This window comes from Opisthorchis viverrini (genome assembly GCF_000715545.1).
Source record: "Opisthorchis viverrini unplaced genomic scaffold opera_v5_422, whole genome shotgun sequence".
NCBI classification, from domain to species: Eukaryota; Metazoa; Platyhelminthes; class Trematoda; order Opisthorchiida; family Opisthorchiidae; genus Opisthorchis; species Opisthorchis viverrini.
Window position 1 is genome coordinate 73582 of NW_008752076.1, and position 15305 is coordinate 88886.

At 42.6% G+C, this 15305-nt stretch overlaps 2 protein-coding genes across 2 annotated transcripts in view; one reads left to right on the forward strand and one right to left on the reverse strand.

Moving 5' to 3' along the window:
• The window catches only part of T265_10871 (hypothetical protein), a gene marked incomplete at both ends in the record, with an annotated part of 31408 nt that extends 27452 nt beyond the window's left edge, over nucleotides 1–3956 (forward strand). Inside the window, one exon of the mRNA XM_009177365.1 lies at nucleotides 3282–3956. Within this exon, the coding sequence (XP_009175629.1) occupies nucleotides 3282–3486 (205 nt within the window). The remainder of the gene's footprint in view (nucleotides 1–3281) is intronic.
• A 10851-nt stretch (nucleotides 3957–14807) lies between these two features.
• T265_10872 (hypothetical protein) overlaps nucleotides 14808–15305 on the reverse strand; it is a gene marked incomplete at both ends in the record, with an annotated part of 8156 nt that continues 7658 nt past the window's right edge. The window contains one exon of the mRNA XM_009177366.1: nucleotides 14808–15018. Within this exon, the coding sequence (XP_009175630.1) occupies nucleotides 14808–15018 (211 nt within the window). The remainder of the gene's footprint in view (nucleotides 15019–15305) is intronic.

Sequence of the window (15305 nt, forward strand, 5' to 3'; positions counted from 1 at the left end):
TGTACATATCGCCTGGGCTACAAAAAGGCGTTCAAACCGTACCAGGAAGTACTTTCACTTTCAACTGAAGCGCTTGAATGGAACAACCGTAGTGCAATATCTATGGGTGCTGGCATGCATCGGCATCATTTCCAAGGGGATAAATGTCCCGTATTTCCACCCCACATACAGAGAATTTGTTTTACTCTACTCAAATTCCTTCCAGCACGGTGAAATGTTGGGGTGTAATCAGTTACTTCAGACCTTCGGCTTTGAACCTTTATTCGAAAATGTTGTTGCCTACTAAACTGCTCTAACTTACTACGGGGACCATGCGAGTGTCGGAGAATCGGCCCACCGCCTTGACTCCGATTACTTTCCATAAACCACGTTGGTCACATTTGTCAGGTGCCGAAAATTATAGACAGAAGAGTGTCAGATTTCCCTTAGTTGGTCGCACGAGATGTGTCAGTGTCTTGGACGTCTTTCTCAAGGCAAATTTCTGTCGCTGGTTTCCTCATTACTTGCTCTCACTTCAGTATCGGGCTATGGCTCCGTTTAATAACAAGGCTTAGGAGTGTTTCGGAAACATTCAAATGTTGTCTCATATTTGTCGTTACAATATAAGTGCAAGGTGATTAGAGATCTATGGTTGTTGGTTTGTTCTCCGAGCTAGACACTCTTGGCAAACTTCTCAATACTAGTCGCTAGGACTCAACGGTGCACTTTTAGGAAGCATCCTGGAGCCTAGCGATGGATCCGTCGTTGTGCTTTGAGCAGTGTTGCGTTTGCATCAAGATACGTGGTGCTAGCTGGGAATGACCTTCGATCACAATTCTAGTTCATTGATGCCCACGTGACGTTTCTGCTTGGCCTCTCCTGCTCTCGCACCTCAGTCGGTGATGGAATGACCTCCTTTCTTGACCTGTGAACTTTGTTGATCTGGCTTCAAGGAATTTCACATTTCTTGGTTCGTCCACGAAATATTCGGCTCACCTTGAATGTTCTGGTTGAAATACTGTTCCTTCGCATATAGTGGTTCGTAAAATGGATTTGGTTTAATGAATCAGTTGATCGCATCCGTCGTGGAATACCAATTTTTCGGAATTTCTCTTCCACGTCTTATGTCCCCATATTTCAAGAGTTTTGTGTTTTTCAGATTGAATTTGTATCCTTCTTCATCTTGATGAATGAATATCAAGGGGATCATATATTTTGTTGGTCGTATTTGGTTCCTTTATTCATCTGCATAATTGCCTCCCAGTATGTTCACCGTGTAACTAGTTACAGTTGTTGTAGTTGAGTCGGTATCCAACATTGTCCCTCTTGGATTTATCTTTGTTGTCATTCGTTCTTGCAATCAGTATCCGTAATATCTTTATCGGTTTGTGAGTCACGAGGACCTCTTTTTGAGTTAATAACTTGGCAGTGAGTTCAGGTATATTCTTGATGCAAGGTGCAGCTACCCGTCTTGTCACTCGTCCTTACCGCTGTTGCTGAAGCTTCTCTTGATAAAATTCCTTAGCTGTTCTTTGCTCTGGAATACTCTAAATTTATGGTTTTATTCCTTTTTCCTTATTTGTGTGCTGCTGCAATATTTGTGTGCCCCCTTAAACGGGGTTTGAACCCAGCTGCTTTTGTGGTTTATCGGATGGCTGCTTCTTTAGTTCAGCATCTGATACGTATGTGTATCTTTTCCATGTACTTAGATTTCCAGAGTCCCATCCTAAAACGTCAAGAAACTGTAGTGGGTTGTTCCAATCCAGTTCGATTGTAAATATGATATCTTCAAACGAGATGTTGAGGAGCTCACTTGCATTGTGTACACACCCTCGTTTCCTGATGCTAGAGATGTCGTCTGTTTAGTGCAGGTATGTGTTAGGCTAAGTTAACAATAACTCAACAGAACGGTTTGAACTCAGATTTTGGACTACCAAAAATTGTCAAAATTTCCAGAAAATTAGGAGAAAAATCCGTTACTAACCTTGATGAACAGATCAACGATCTTTTGACAAAGGATCAACAGACGTGGCCTGGTCACCAGTATTTCAAGCAGGAGAATCTTAACCTGGGCAATTATTTCCCATTATTCAACAATCGTCTTAATGCTCTTCTGGTCGATGGCCCGCTGACTTTCCGGTGGTTTCATCGGACGAATGAGTCTTACTGGTCGTTGATCCTGGTCTTTGGGAGCCTGCATATGCATCGTCACCGATCGAGGAGACAGCATCATTGTGCGGGTCCTCACCCAACTGATTAACCAGTAGTAAACTCTTGCGATTCACCGGTCCTTCGATACATTAGATGAATCATGGGAGGCTGGGCTGCAATCGTTTTTGCTAACAAAAATGAGGGTCACTGATGTAAGCAGGATAAATCAAGTGATATCGCGCAGTACTATATGAGGATAAATGTATCAATTTTCCTCAGTAAGATTCTAGCAAGAGTGTCACGAAAACAGTTCTGACATCTGGCGAATATGTGAAATCCGTAGCAATATTAGAGACACTGGACAACAACTAGCGACGATATGTAGCATGAGACAAACTTCCATGTTAATTCTTTCTGGAGAACGCTTATCAAAGTGAATGATCTAAAAAGACAGACCAATACTTTCAAGAAGGTAAACCTGGCTTGACGCAGGTTCACCAAAATGGTACTGGTGCTAAGGTAACGTAGAATTAATCTATGCTAGGAGTACTTCTGGAACGGATAAAAGGGGGAATCAGCTCTCAACTGCAGTTGTCAAGAAGCTCTTCGAACTTTGGTCGGTTTCTTGTGGCTTTTCCACCTACGCAACTTAGGACGAATGCCAGTAAGGACCTGGTAGCTTATAAAATGATGCTTTTGCGTTATTAATTACGAAATTGGACTTTGGCACAATGTTTACGACGTATTGGCCACAAACCGTAGTCGATGTTTTAATTTATTCGCCATAACTATACTTTTGAAAATTTGACAGCATCCTGAATCGGCTTCCCTTTTTTCCCTCAAACACAACTTCCTTCCTCTTAGTCTAATAACAACAAATCTCTAGAATAGACCTAAACTGCCTTTAGTTCACATCCGAAGGACATACGGGTTCTCATGTCGGAACGTAAACAGTCCACATAAAACCGAACAATACAGCTTGCTTGATAAATGACTGCATGCAGGTTTACCAACGTAGAGTGCTTCCTCACCTTGCGTAGCCATTATTTGGCACACCCTGAGAGTACAGCTTAACACCAAGATATAATTTGCAAGTGGAATTTTCATATTCAGCATCTCAACTAAAATTCACGACTGCTCTGTGTTCACAGGTGGAAACGTTTGTTTGTCACGCTGGACTCCGACCGATCGGGAAAAGTGGACAAACGGGAATTACAGCAAATGTTCAACGAAATGGGAATGCATTTTGCACTAAGCACTCTGGAAGACTGGATAGCAGATCACGATGTGGATGGCGATGGAAAACTAACGTATCAGGAATTCATGGGCTTTGTTGCAGAACAAATTGCGCAGTAACATGACTGCAAATTTTCCGAAAAGTGTAAACGCACGAGGAAGTTCGTTCCTAATAGGTCTAACTTGATTTAAAATTTGCATGGCATAATCGGCCAACGTGATGTTCGAAACAAGCAGGGACAGTTGCACGACATTTATAATTTTCCCAAAGCGATGCTCCTTTAAGTTGCTATTTTCGTATTCTGACTTCTTCAAAATGTCTTGTGCCAAAATTAACTTGGGAATCAGGGTCAACAGAGAGGCAAGCAGAAACATGCAGTGAATTACAGTTGTCTTCCGCACATTTAAAACGTTTAAACCCCCGATACATCGACCTAACGTTTACAAATCTTGGTCTCCTCCGAAAAATTGCTGGCAAAAGTTGATGAAAACGGTAGGGCAGAGTACATCTTCTGTCTGCTATTAAAATTTCTCTGCCTAAAGCGAAAAACTGGCTTTTCAGTAATGCGCAGAAAATGAGGTTCATCGATTCTCTTACAAAAATTAATCTTACGTCCTCAACTAACAGGAGAACAAGATTACAGACCTTACTAAATGGATGTTATTATGCGAAACCGAACCATAAGAGATTGTTATTGTTCCGCATTTCCGTTACAGCGTGGTTGCATGTAAATCGAGTGTGACGATTCATGTGCCACCGTGACCCATTGAGCTATAGTGAGGTATCCGTGCGAAATACAGTCTTTCATACCAGGTTGGTCTACTGGCCCTTCAGGTTGGTCTTTGCAGCAGGCGTGACAATTTGTTCTATGGATACAACTGCACTTGCCAACAAACACCGCCGGCTTGCGGTCAGGCTTCGGTTGAGAGCCCAAGTCGTCATCCTTTTTGTGTCTGGGCGCCCTGGCAGTATCCCAGCGAACGTGCAACCATGAATTGCACATATACAAACGAACTCATGTCATATAGGCTGGCTTCACAATCCGGGTCGTATAGTTTGCTGCATATTACAGGGCGGATAAGCAAAAACAGGCCATTCCTTACACTTTAATATTTTCTGTTTCTTATAAATACCCTTTTCCGACCCACACCTTATTAATAACTCTCCTTGTAGGCTCGTAAGTTAGCTCTGCGTAGCTTTTGGCAGCAACATCTGCGCGTCATCCGGCGGTGACATCCTTAAGTAGCTCGAAATCAATCTTTACGGCTTGACACCAAGTATATTTGACTGCTTTTGGTGTTTGCACTCCGAAGCAAGTTGAATGAGAGGTTGCTCTTGATTTCATTCTATACTCGCTGGATATTGATATGTGCTATGTGTAAGAAACAGGAATTCAAGACGCATCGCTCTCCACTGCCTTCCGGCTAGGCACCTCTCGTGATTCAGAGACCATTTTAGTAGGATGTGCAGGGGTATGTATCGTCCTAAGGCGGAAGGATACTTGATAGTCGTCCCTGTGCGGTTCGTCTGGCAACCTCCGTGAAGGAATGTCACAACCGGGAAGTTGATCCCCTTTCTGTTTGTCATGTGTGTTCACACCCCAAATGATTGTGGCTCCAACATCATAGAAGACAAGTTTTATGACGCCTCGAATGCCTCGTTGCGGTGAACCAGAAGGTTGGACATCGTGGTGGATGAGCAGGATGTGAGCAGGCTTAGCCCATCTGAGACTGGATATGGTAAATGAAATTGAATGACCTCGGTACGTACGTACACCTTCAGCTGTCTGCTTACCGAATGCTGGTTTTGTGCAGTACTAACTTTCGAAATAACCAGCCATCTGGCTAAGTGTTGTCATCCAACGGCGTGCCAGGTACAAACTCAAACTTGTCAAATGCCATCAATAAGTGACCGCCACTCGTTTTGATACATGTGTGTGGATTCCGACTACCCGCTCTAGTGAATTCGCCTCTCCATGCGTTCTCCTGGACCGCGCTAGGTTTTAATATATAAACTAGCAACTAAGGGACTGGCATATCCCACATTCAAATTAATTTACTACCATCCTCTTCTAGAGTCTCTTCTAACTGCATTAGATGTAAATTTATACTGAAACAAGAGCTACACCTCTTCACACATTGCTGGGAGTTTTGTCTGTGGCTTGGCGCTACGAGGTTCACTAAAGCACTTCTTAAATTTTGGAGGAATAGCCCATCCAAACTGAAACATTGCTTGACGGGACGAATTATCAGACGTCAAGTGAAGATAATCGTGCGCGCCAACCGAGAAGTCTGGTGGACACCGAAAGCCAAGGAGGTGTAGATCTACGTCATTCAGATGCAATCAAAAGAATAGATCATTCTGATTGGAGTTATCTTGGAAATTCAGATAAGCCTCTGTTTAGCAAAATTGAAATCTGCATGGATAGTTTACTGATACTCCAAACTGCATATCAGTTTCTCCCCCAAAATCCATGATATGAGAAACGTCCAAATGGATAAGTGAGCCAGACGAGGTGAAACAAAGTCAATGTGGAACATCCGTTTCCAAGAAACGCGTGAACACTGAGTTCGGATTTGCTTGCCCGGCAAAAGCTTGAGGTCGACGTTGGGTCGACTTTCATCAAACAGAATATAATGAAGTTTAGGTGTATATATGATAGAAACTATCAAAATTATATTTGTAATTTACTACTCATCATCACAAACATCACAAGCGGAAGATTCAGCCGGGTTTCAGGTGAGTCTCCCGAAAAACCAAATCAGTTTGCAAATGAGTGCATTTCGCTATAAAAATATACTTTTATTGACACAATGATTCCACGAATAGTGAAATTCTGCCACTAATCCACCTTTGGGAAGACCGATTTTAACTTCTTGGTATTCTATTGGACGAAAGCATGTTAATCAACCGATGGAAACACTGTCCATTATATTTGAGAAAATACGCCATGCGTTGTAAATGGCGCACCTGGAAACAAAGTAAAATTGTCTGTATGCGAAGCAAACGCAAACTGGGCCAGCCTTGGTTGCGTTATCTTAAAATGATCCTCTTTAGAATGAACAACTTGCCGTTTAAGCGAGACAACCCCGATATATTTTCATTTCGATGTATGCCTAACTCACAATTCATTTGATACGCAGAGGTGGCTTGTGTTGGTACCACAAGTTTTGTGTCTGTGTTCGCTCTTTTGCACAAAATGTTTAACCTAGCCCGCATCGGATGTTGACTTGGCTGTCGAGAATCACCTAGATCAATATCGTGTGTGATGGGTGTTATGCTCAACAAATATGACACGCGTTCGCTTTTGGCGAACAGAAACCTACTCATGAGCCTTCATCCACATGATGCCCAAAGTATCGGTGGGGTTTGATTATTTGATCAGATGACGCCACAGTTGGCAGAGATACTTGACAGATATCACCAGACCTGTTCTGTTGTTCTGACTTCAACAATTATTCACATTTGGTGGAATCTTATATAATTTCTGATGAGTCTTAGCCAAGTACGACTTTTTCATCATTGCTTCCACTGAGCAACAGAAATCTTTATTATATTATGACATTTGGAACACTTGTGTGTTCGTAATGATTACGAAGAGGACCACAGTAAATAATTGCGAGGCTCATCTAGGATTGCCTTTCTATGGAAAGACAGCGTTCGTAGTTTTGTTTTCTGTAGGTGGTTTTGCTCCAACACTGCCACGACTCTGGTTATAGGGCAACGGATGAAAAAATTATTTTAAAGGTCACGTGGAAATTTCAAGCAGCTTGAGTATTCTATTGCTGGCCGGAACGTCGGTGTTTTCTAAACTTCTTCAGACCTGATCACATCTACGAAATTCGGCATATACTGTGACCGTGCGATTGGTGTTAAACCTACTCAAATAACACTCAAATGACAGATAATACAATGTTAAACTTCCAATAACTCTCAGCTGACTTTGTGATGTGGACTTGATTAGTCCTATCTAGCACTGACTGGTCTTGTGCTATCCACGCATCTTACCACTCGCTATCTTGAAAGTCAATGAGAGCGTTATAGCGCTGAACGACCTTTGGTATCAGAGAAAACTTAAGGGATCCTATCTCAGCGGGTAAGTGTGCGCTTCTAAATTACTAAAACCATGAAGCTTCCTTAACCGTTCATTCATTTCGGTATCCAAAAAAAGAAAGTAAGCCCTAAGTAGAACTGAAGAAAACACAGGAACGAGTGAAGAGAGGTACGGAGATTGGAATCGGGACCTGAGGCTTACCAGACGGAACAAACAAATTTTGATGTACACTACGGTCGAGGTTATCATACCTCAAGGTGCTGTTATCGACTAATTCTCGCATATTCATTTTCGGTATCGTCCAGAGCTTCGAAAGTGACCGCTGATTCCAAAATTGCTTTTTTAAACTGGGCAAGCAGAGTCTACGCAACAGAAACAGAGCACAGTAACTCTTTTGTTGAAAAATGGACTTCCGTCACAAGCTTACTGCTCGTGCTGTGGCTTATCCAGTCAAAGATTGAGTGAGAAGGAGCTTTACTATATCATCTACGTTGAGGATTTTTGGGAACAGTTGTACATGAACCGAGACTCTGCTTCCTGCTTGGGCGTAAGTAGCCGATGCATACTGAATTGCTCATTTGGAAAACTCACTGAGTGAAACAGTCACGCACATTTGCCTGGGTCTCTCTCTCTGCCTACAGTACTTAGAACATGCGGATTTTTCAAAATCACGATGATTTCTCTTGTCGAATTTACGAAAATCGTTTTACAGGGAGGTACATTTGCAAGAAATGATTACTAAAATGGCATATTATAATCTATGGCAACGGACAGATGATTCAGGAGAGCTCACATATAAAGGTGGTTTGGCGTGAGTGCACTACGCACTCGGACAACTGCTCAAGTCCTGTTGTTGCCTTGTTCACCGAGATGAGCACATGGAATTCCAACGTTTCTTCCCAGACGAGAAATCACTGCCACTCGTCAGTGAACCATCAAATGGCTAATTCCACCGCTAACCATCTGGTTCATTCAATTAAATGTTGATAAATCTTCTGTCAAGTATGGTACTTTTTACGCGCCGGGCATGGGGAAGTACCTGAAAGGTGCCTCAACTGAAGCCGCCTTTTTTCTAACCTCCTGAAACAAGTGATGTTGCATCCTGTTATCTTCTGGTCAACTGATGCTCACGTATTCTTCCGGTCTGACCAACATTCAGTTGGTCTTATCTCCTATATGATAGTTTGCAAAAAATTACTTTCCTCGCTGCATCCGGTCATTTCTGCAGCTCTGGGCGAGATTTTTGCAACGCCTTTAAGGGTTTTTATGTGACTGGTGCTCAATCTTGCCTTAAGCGAATCGCGTTCGACCACATCATGGTGCATTGTTTGAACTCGTGTGTGCGACTATTCATGGCAATTAAGCAAGCATGGAAGAGCCGATTTGGCAATCCAAAAATCGCTTGACGAACCAGTCAAGTGCGAGCAAATTTGGCTGCGGCGCACTACGGATTCTGGAAGTCAAACAGAAGCCAATCGCACAGGGTGGAGGAACTGGCCACTCTTGAAATAACAAAAACTAAGGTAGAATTGGAAGTACTACACATTAGATCAAGTCTTGATGGCGCGTTACGTCAGAAGCTGACACTTAAGAAAATTCACCACCACTTTCATTGTACCTTGGAGGAAAGTACCTTATGCAATATACAAGGTAATACGTATATAATGATATATATGTATATATACATATAATACACATGCAGTGTAGTCACAGTTAGGAGAATTCAAAATCCCACACTGCATCTTTAAGGCATGAAAATGAAAAATTTGAATCAGGCACTTTTCGGAGACTAGCTCGTGTGCCAACGAAAAGTAAGTCTAATTGTGAATAGCTATAAGTATGTTCAATATGATGATAACCATACCCAAATCCTGCACACCACCGGTATGTGAGTTTAAATGAACTTAAATGAGTTTAAATGAGTTTAAATGAACTTAATATTAAGATTCGCGTCATCAACTTGATCCTCCAAAATGTCAATGCGCTGCATTTACGGATTGAAGCGACAGCGGGCGTAATCAGCTGAACGACATAAAGGTAAGAATGAGGCAGTTAATGTCAGTTGCAGCTCGCAGTGATATAGTATACTTCACTTGTGCGTCTTTCTTCCAACATCAAATGTTTCAGGCGTTCACCGTGCGCAAATAACCGCCAATTTTAGGTCCAAAAACTGGATGGACAGATGATAATGCTGAGGTGTGCATGGGCGCATACAGTCAAGAAGGCGTGGATTGAGGGCTGGCCTCATGAGCGTAATAATGCCAGTTGTTTGTGAAGCTGAGGGCTGAGATATCTCAGATTTTTGACATCAAATTCAGGTTAATTGCAGCTCGTATAATCAAGTAGTGACAGTTTTGGAGGATGAAGTTATGTACATTCATGTGATCGACTAATATCCGCACCATATCCTTCTGTCAGCACTGCTTAACCTGCCCGCCTATACACCGCACACCTCGAAAGTACGGGGACGGAGACTAAGAAAATGCGGCCTTTGTAGCTGGGTCGAATTAGGCGATTCTGCTCATGCTACGATAAGCCTTACTGTCTAGGGAAAAGATGGCCAGTGATATACACTGAAAATGCCTATGTGACCGTAGTTACAAACTTGATCTTGGCTGCTGTTGTATTTTTAGGCAACAAACAAAAATTTGTTCGGAGCATGTAAACACCTCCAGTTGATACTAGGCATGCGGAATCTACATTTTACGGAGAAACTGGGACCGAAATAATCTGAGTATCTGATGTGATGTAACGTCAGGAATTCGGTTGCATTTTGGGTGGGAGTAGATTGGTCTTCGGCAACCGCTTTACTCGGCGGGGTTTCTGAATGTTCTAGATGACAGCTGATTGATGGCGAAATTTCCAGCAGCAGTGGCTTACGCATTGGCATGGTGAGTGGTGAAGGTTTATGGTTGGGGGGCTAAGCTGCCACATTCATACGCCACACAGAAGAATTACGATGGACGTGTCATCGAGCGTTCGAATAGACTTAAAATTAACTGTTATGAAAGGGATAAGCAAATTTTGCGCAGTAGTATTGTTTAACTGCACCAGTGGCCCGTATGAACGTGGCTTGATCAACAGTTTGTCATTATGGCGTTGCAGGACACGCAATGCAGTTGCAGTACGGGATGAAGCCACCGGTGCTAGACAGTGAGATGAAGCAACACCTGATAACTCACTGACTGCACATTCTGCAAAGTAATGCTCACAAGCATCCGAGGCAAAATCAAGTCTGCTTTTTCCACTTTCACATTCAGTTTATTCCAGTCTTCCACAGTAGCTGGGACTATGCCCTTTCTTTCCAGCTTCTCTTTAGGTGTTCCTTTTAATGAGCCTTTTAGTAAGCGGTTACCAGGGGGAGTTTGGACGCCTGCATAAGTCACTTCCATAGGTCGGTTCGGGCTAATCGAGTAACTCAAGTTTCGTTAAAGGAGCAGGCAAAAATTCTGATATCAGTTAGAGGCAGTCTGTCCAGAAGTGGAAAAATGCAATCACCATATACAATTCTTTTCTTTGGAAATTCCGATATTTGCTTGCTTATCTGCGACTAATTTCATGTTGAGGTGGAGAAGATGCCTCCAAATTAATCGAAGCGTCAAGGATGGGTCTGAAAATCATTCATCTGTAATGAGCGCCCGTTAATACTGCTGCCGTTGCTCCATGGCAGAGCCTTCACTTGAATTATGTATTTAAAATAGTTCATTTCGCTTGGCTGATACCAGATGATAGCAGCCCATCTGCTGAGCTGTTTGAAACTCAGTTTGATTCGATACCATCGTTCGTCATATGACCATCTCAACGGATTTGTGATAGTATCCAGAAGACATTTGACATACATGCATTCAGACATTCAGACTGCATGGATTATTGATTTACTGAAGAATTAATGAGCACGCATAAGAAGCTGCGTAAATAAGTAACACGGTTGCTTAAATCCGGTAGTCAGTCGATTTTGATATCAACTGATAAAGTTGGCATGCAATCAGTTGCGCAGGAAAAAAACGAAAATATTATTGGCAAATGAGACCTAATTTGGGCCGTTAATTATGCAGGCGTTCCTCTACCATGTAGATTCAGTTTACTAGAAATCGCTGAGTGGATATTACATGTATCCAAAATTATTTTTGGACTCAAATTTGTGAAGTATTGAACCTTATCCCTCGTTCCCAGTCCTATTCTAATCGAAGATCAAGTCGCAGATGAACTAAATGTCTTCCCAAATGCAATTCCCATAATGATGCCTGTTTTCTAATTTTCATGCTCCCTTTCAGTTTGCGGCACAACATTTATTTGTGTTGTAAAATGAGGGACTTACCTTTGGTATTCCACATGCCGACCGTAAGCGAAGAGGTCGCGGAACCTCGCGCGTTTACATCAACTTGCCAAAAAGCGTTTCACTTGTGTTTCAGGTATCAGTTAATGAAGTTTACACATTTGGATTGCGCAACAAAAATGCTCGAGGTTAAGTCAGCACTGAGAAACTGTGAAATTTGTCTTTGCACCTTGCCGACCCGATTTAAGAAGCTTCATCATCGTGGATCTTCAGTGAGAAGGTAACGCATTGTATGTAGGTGGCACAAAATAAATAAACGAAAGCTGGTACTCCGCGGACGGCCCACTGGACGCTTGGATACTTGATTTGGGTACATAATGGTTCCATCCTACCAAAAGCCATCAATGTTTAGTGGTAGTCGGGCTTCTGTGATGCAATGAAACTGCAGGATACAGAGGCTGGAACTCGGTTCCCAAATGTTGCCGAGAAAGTCAATGGAGAGCAGCCCGATTAACACAGTAAAACCCTCCGTCGGGAGAAATTGCATTGTGAGGTAGACCGGAGGTAAATTCCTTTCCTTCCACCGGTGGCTACATAGCTTCTGCGCCGTGTCTAATACCCCTAAATTGCTTGGTTGTTCCCGAGACGGTCTCCGTTTAATTTGATTGGTCACCTGGGAGCTGAGTTGCGTCGTGTCCTCAGCACTAGTATCTGGTTCTATTGGCAAAATGGAGAGGGTTCCTGTTTGAAGGCCCGGACGCGGAACGTGTTTACTGTGCAGTATAGCTGTCACATGTATTCACTAATTGACCGTGGATTTGTGGAGTTTGATTGACCTCCTGACCTGTGCGCGTGTGTCTATTTATTTTGTCTATTTATTTTGTGCAGTGCAGAGAGAGGGGTGTGCTTCTTGTTTGAGAGGTGCACAAATTTAAAGGCAACCTGACCTTATGTGGTTGAAGGTTGTAAGCCTGGCGCGTGACGCCGGTGGTAGCCGCGCAAACAAAATGGATACGGAATTTCAGTGTACTTGTTGTTGGTCAAGGTAGAAACTTGGACAGAATTTTGTCACGTGACTTGAGTATTTGTGACGCGTGGTCAAGTGATGCGGATGTACCAAGCAAATTAAGAGAAGTTGGTTGAAGAGAAAAATGGGTGAGTGGTACAGTTAGCTGGGTGCCTTTACTTAGATCGTTCTGCTTCTCCATTGTGATAGGCAGCATCCTCGTTGTGTTTACCCCCAAAATGAACTCGAGATGTTTAAATGTTGTTGTCGTTGGAACGTGAGTACCCGAAGGTGATGCAAGACGACACTAAAAATCAAAATATGTTTTCACTAACCTGTTCGACGACAAGGATTGTACCGCTTTGATGGCCATAGCGTTTGTAATATAACGCTGTCTAATTTTGGTTTCAATGAAAACGGGAACTTCGTGAAAACCGACGTCTTTTGTCTGAGACCACATGCAATCTAAAGGACGTGTAAGTAGAACCAAAATCTGGTTGCTCTGTAGGATTTCTAATATGTAGTATTGGTCGAATGCGGCAAAATTCAAAGATTAATTTGAGCGCACTTAACTTCATGCAGGTTAAGCTGTTCTTTAAGTAGGACAATCTATGCTACAATTCTTCTAAACAGAGTTCTCATTTTATGTACAAGGAGCATCCTAAGTCAGTTGCAGAGCCACCATTATTACTGGCAAAATATCCAGTCAAGAATCGCTGGTCATTGTTGGTCCACTTGCCTCATCACATTATCTCACTGCAAGGCTCTTGCTGGAGGCACAAAAGTCTGAGGTGAAGGTAAACTGGAATCAGGCCTGATATAACGAAACCCACTACGTGAAAAATCGGCCTCTGATGTACGGATGGACAGCTAGTGTTAAAGTGCAAATGGTGTAAACTTAGCCATTGATCGTAGGCTACGAATACCGAGAAAAAGAGTGGACCATGACGGAAATGTTAGTCGCCTGACCTCAAAAAAAAACAGTGCACCCATTTTGGGGCAGTATGGTTATGGATTCACGGCTTTTAGCCGAGATAGCCCTGGTCGTTTCTTTGAAAGACGGTTTCACCGATCAACACTTCTTTCTTCTTGTCATTAGCGTCTCAAGATGACCACATTTACTACGTGCTCAATACCTACGTGTGAGATGACAAAATGGATGATCACTGGTCTTATTCACTTTTTAAATTGTACTTGCAAAAATCTGCTTTGTAGTTTATTCCATAAATGTTCTTCACCTCATGTCATCTAGAGGTAGGCCTCTCGCGATCAGAGACCTGAGCCTGAGGTAAATAAACCAGCCAATGAAAGGCAGTAAAGAAAGCTTGTTGGTCACCAATAAATGAGGCTACTCATAGACTAGTAACTTGGCCAAGTATATCTACGGAAGAACATATGACTTTGACAAGCATTGGTTGGGTTTCTGACGCAAAGGTGCACCAGAAAACGTTACCCCACCGCGACTCGACAGAACGGGAACGTTATTAACTGGCGAACGGATCCATCTACATCGTAGTTCAGTGTCCCATGGCGTAGAGAGACTCCGAGACGTATCCCACATCAAATCGCAGTACCTCACGTTCTGACTGGAAAATGTACGTCATGAAAGTGCTAACAGCGACGGCTAAGTGGCTGACAATTTTAACTGTGCTTAAATCGATTTGTCAGTTTTCTGTTTGACTAGTCGCTGATGTGGCATTCACTCTTCGCGACACGGTGTCTGGTAAAGACATTTTAACTATATTGGCTATCAAGATGAAAGCGACGCGTAAACTGAATACGTTTGTATTCAATATCTAAGCACAATTAATTTGTTTTGGTAAATATCCGTGCAACTGCTAGTAAAAGATGAACATGTGTGGTTTATATTAGATCGATGTAGGCTTTGAAAAACTATCAGCATCTCCACCAAAATGCCAAAATGAGGGATACAGGGGACTGAGTGGTTTGGGATAATGGGGTTTGTGCTTCGACTGGAAATTGGAAAAAGTGAAAATTTTCGCATGCACGACTTCACTTGCTTAACTGTGGGCAAACTGAGCAGTAGAGTGGGTTTGCGCAGTTAGTGAACCTGACAGATGAGAAACACACGAATTATAAAAAGTTATAATGGTCTTGTTGCTTCTGCCCTGACAAATTTGAGAAATTCATCATAATCCAATGTTCCATTCTGGTTTGTATCGCACTGAGCAACCCATTCCACGATGCCCGCGGAAACCATTGGTATATCCAGACGATCGAATATGGACTTTATTTCTTCTGTCGTAATTTCGCCAGTTTTCGACTGGTCTAGTGCGTCAAACACCTTTCTCCAGCTGCGAAACGGAAAAAAGCGTTATTATTTTGAGTGGCAGAACGGTGAGTGGAATTCACGAACAAGGCTAACACTGGACACAACAAGAAACTTCCATGAGGAGAACCTAAACTGCGAGATGTCAGATCCATGGGGCTTTTGTGCCTAGCCTTCAAGAGTGTGTGTTTGTCCAAGACCAGCGAGTCAAGCCAGGTGTACATGGGATGGTCGCCTAACACTGGTCAAACTACCACGGCTCAGTTTGAAGCTCACAAGCATTATATATATATATATATATATATATATATA